The sequence below is a fragment of the Anarrhichthys ocellatus genome, unplaced genomic scaffold (assembly GCF_004355925.1).
Source record: "Anarrhichthys ocellatus isolate YVR2014 unplaced genomic scaffold, GSC_Weel_1.0 scaffold77, whole genome shotgun sequence".
Lineage (NCBI taxonomy): Eukaryota > Metazoa > Chordata > Actinopteri > Perciformes > Anarhichadidae > Anarrhichthys > Anarrhichthys ocellatus.
The window spans coordinates 962,650-965,408 of record NW_022280107.1 but is presented as its reverse complement, the minus strand read 5'-3'; the positions used below and the strand labels follow the sequence as shown (position 1 = coordinate 965,408).

The 2,759-nt window shown below is 44.8% G+C and overlaps 1 protein-coding gene across 1 annotated transcript in view; it reads left to right on the top strand.

The window, feature by feature from the left end:
• Window positions 1–2,759, top strand: part of man1a2 (mannosidase, alpha, class 1A, member 2) — a 95,081-nt gene that overhangs the window by 87,048 nt on the left and 5,274 nt on the right. Inside the window, exon 12 of the mRNA XM_031873998.1 lies at window positions 163–335. Within this exon, the coding sequence (XP_031729858.1) occupies window positions 163–335 (173 nt within the window). The remainder of the gene's footprint in view (window positions 1–162; window positions 336–2,759) is intronic.

Genomic DNA, 2,759 nt, shown 5'->3' with positions numbered 1-2,759 from the left:
CCTCCATCTCTTCTCCTCCTCCCCTCATCTCCTCTCCCCTCCATCTCTTCTCCTCCTCATCTCCTCTCCCTTCCCTCCTCCCCTCCATCTCTTCCCCTCATCTCCTCTCCCCTCCATCTCTTCTCCTCCTCCCCTCGTCTCCTCTCCCCTCCTCCCCTCCAGTGTTGAAGCTGGGCCCGGAGGCCTTTAAGTTCGACAGCGGCCTGGAGGCGGTGGCCGTGCGGCAGAATGAGAAGTACTACATCCTGCGGCCGGAGGTCATCGAGACCTACTGGTACATGTGGAGGTTCACCCACGATCCCAAATATCGGCAGTGGGGCTGGGAGGCAGCGCAGGTAAACAACAGACTTCTTCATCACTAAATGCATCCCATGTTCATGTTGTGCTGCTTTTGCACGAGCAGGAAGGATCCGGTGAGACTGAACGAGTTCAGTTATAAGAGCTTGTTGAACGGAGAGAAGCCGGAGTCGTTAACTGGAGGACAGACGTGAAACAGGGAGTTTAGAGGAAAGGTTCACCTCATGAATCATCAGAGAGAGAGAGAGAGAGGGAGAGGGAGAGGGAGAGAGAGACATAGAAAGAGGGAGAGAGAGAGAGAGACAGACAGAGAGAGAGAGAGAGAGAGAAAATACAGGGGGGGTTATGGGGAATGTAGTCTAATAATACTACAACTACACCTATAATTTAGGTAGAAATTAGTTTAGAACAGGTTCAATACAGATCTTAAGCTATTGTGACGAGCAGTTTTTTGAAAAAAAGGTTGTATTTTAATACTTTAACGTTTTTTTTTTAAATAACAAAATATTAAATAGATATACACGCTTTTAAAGCATTACGTTTCTAGGTTAAAAACCTGCAGAGCTAACATTAGCACATCATTAACTAGCGTTAGCTCTTCTATGCTACGCTAGCTACTGAAGATCTGTAGCTTCAGCTTCTATCTTTATGTTTTTATCCTGTTGTGGATATTTCCTTCAAACACATGTTGTCGACTCTTCTGTCTGCTTCATCTCTGAAATCCCTTTTTTCGTTTTTCTAAAATAAACTAGAGAGTATTTCTTCATGGAGTGCAGTTAGTGACAGTGTGGGCTCCAATCGCAGCTTGGGGGGGCGGGGCTTAGCCGAGTGTCAATTGCGTGAGCGTCGCGGTCTAATTTATTGTCATTATGCAACACGGGGATGCAAAATCTTGTAGCCCATTCGCTACACAAGTAAAAACATGACAAACAACGACGCTTTTTGAATTCGCGTCAGTAGGAAAGTAAACCGTAAGAATCTATTTTTTAAATGAGGCAGAAACCAGAGAGTTCGTTGTGATCGGATGAATGGAGTCAGAAGGTACAGCTCTGGGTGACTTTCTTGGATATGAGAAGTGAGGTATTAGGATGAAATGAAATAGTTAGCAGGTGGCCCTCATGGCAGGTTCATGTTTTTACCCTTTAGCAGTTCTCTCTGTGCATACAGATTAAAGAAACAATTCCCTTTCTGGTTAAAAAAGGAATAATATGAAAGACTTCTTTATTTGGGTGTTACTCAAAGCTCCTGATCGTAGATATATATATTTGCGTGTTCTTTTATCTGTTTTACTATTAAAACAGAGAGCTGAGCTCCTTCTGCTGCAGCTCAATCTGTGATTTTAATATCGACTTTTTGAAGTCAGAAGCTCAGATTCCACCAAAATACAAAGTGCAGTTTAGTTGTGTGTGTAGTGAGCTGCATCAGGGCTTCATTAGGAGCTCGTTCAGGTCTCATCCAGCTCCAGTCTGTCCCTGCAGTGTATCGGGGAGCACATGTCCCTGCAGGTGAACCGGTTATTTATTCTTCTTCTGTGATTTTAACATGAAAGTAGAAGAGAAATGAAAGCCCTCTACACTCCTGACGAGAGGATTAAAGCGCTCGTCTTCTCCACAGCAGCCGACGTGTCTCCTCCGTCTCAATCTCAATCTCCCGCTCTTTTCATCCGTTCACGTTCCCTCACTTCTTTCTGCTGCCAGTCTTCTTGTCACCTGTGTTGTTGAAGCGGTGAAGCGGTGAAGCTGCTCCTCCTTGTTTCCTTTGAGTGGGAGTAAGTGGCTGCTGCTCTCGCGGAAAGCAAATACATTTGTCAAAGTGTGTGTGTGATGTGTGATCGTACGGAGGAGCAGGAGTGACACTAAAGAGAGCTGCTGCTGACGGGCTCATCGTCGCCTCCAGTTCAGCTCCTTCATTTGCATTATAGGAGAGAATTGTACATGAACAGTTGCACACTTTGTTCTTCTGCACTTTTATTGTTACTTAATCCAGTTTGAACTCACTCAGAATTAGTATTTAATATTTATTCGGGCCGTCTCGGATGCTCCACTGATTTTATACTTTCTGCTCTCTCTTCTCTCATGTTTTTTCTACGTCTTAAAATCTCATTTTCTTTCTTTCTTTCTTTCATTCTTTCTTTCTTTCTTTCTGTTTCATTTAATGTTCGTAAGTTTCTCACACGACGCCTGAGGCTCAAGCCCGACGTCTTACTGTCGTCTTCATACACACACTCCTCACAAACACCTGCAATCTCCTCTGTATGTTGCCTCAAAGCTCCTCCACACACACACACACACACACACACTCACACACACACACACACTACCCCTGTACTCCAGCTACATCCATCTGCTACACCAAACCTGCCTCTGTTTGTCACGCTTCCTCTTTTCACAGCTGCCATCACCTCTGGCCTTTTACGTGTGTGTGTGTGTGTGTGTGTGTGTGTGTGTGTGTGTGTGTGTGTG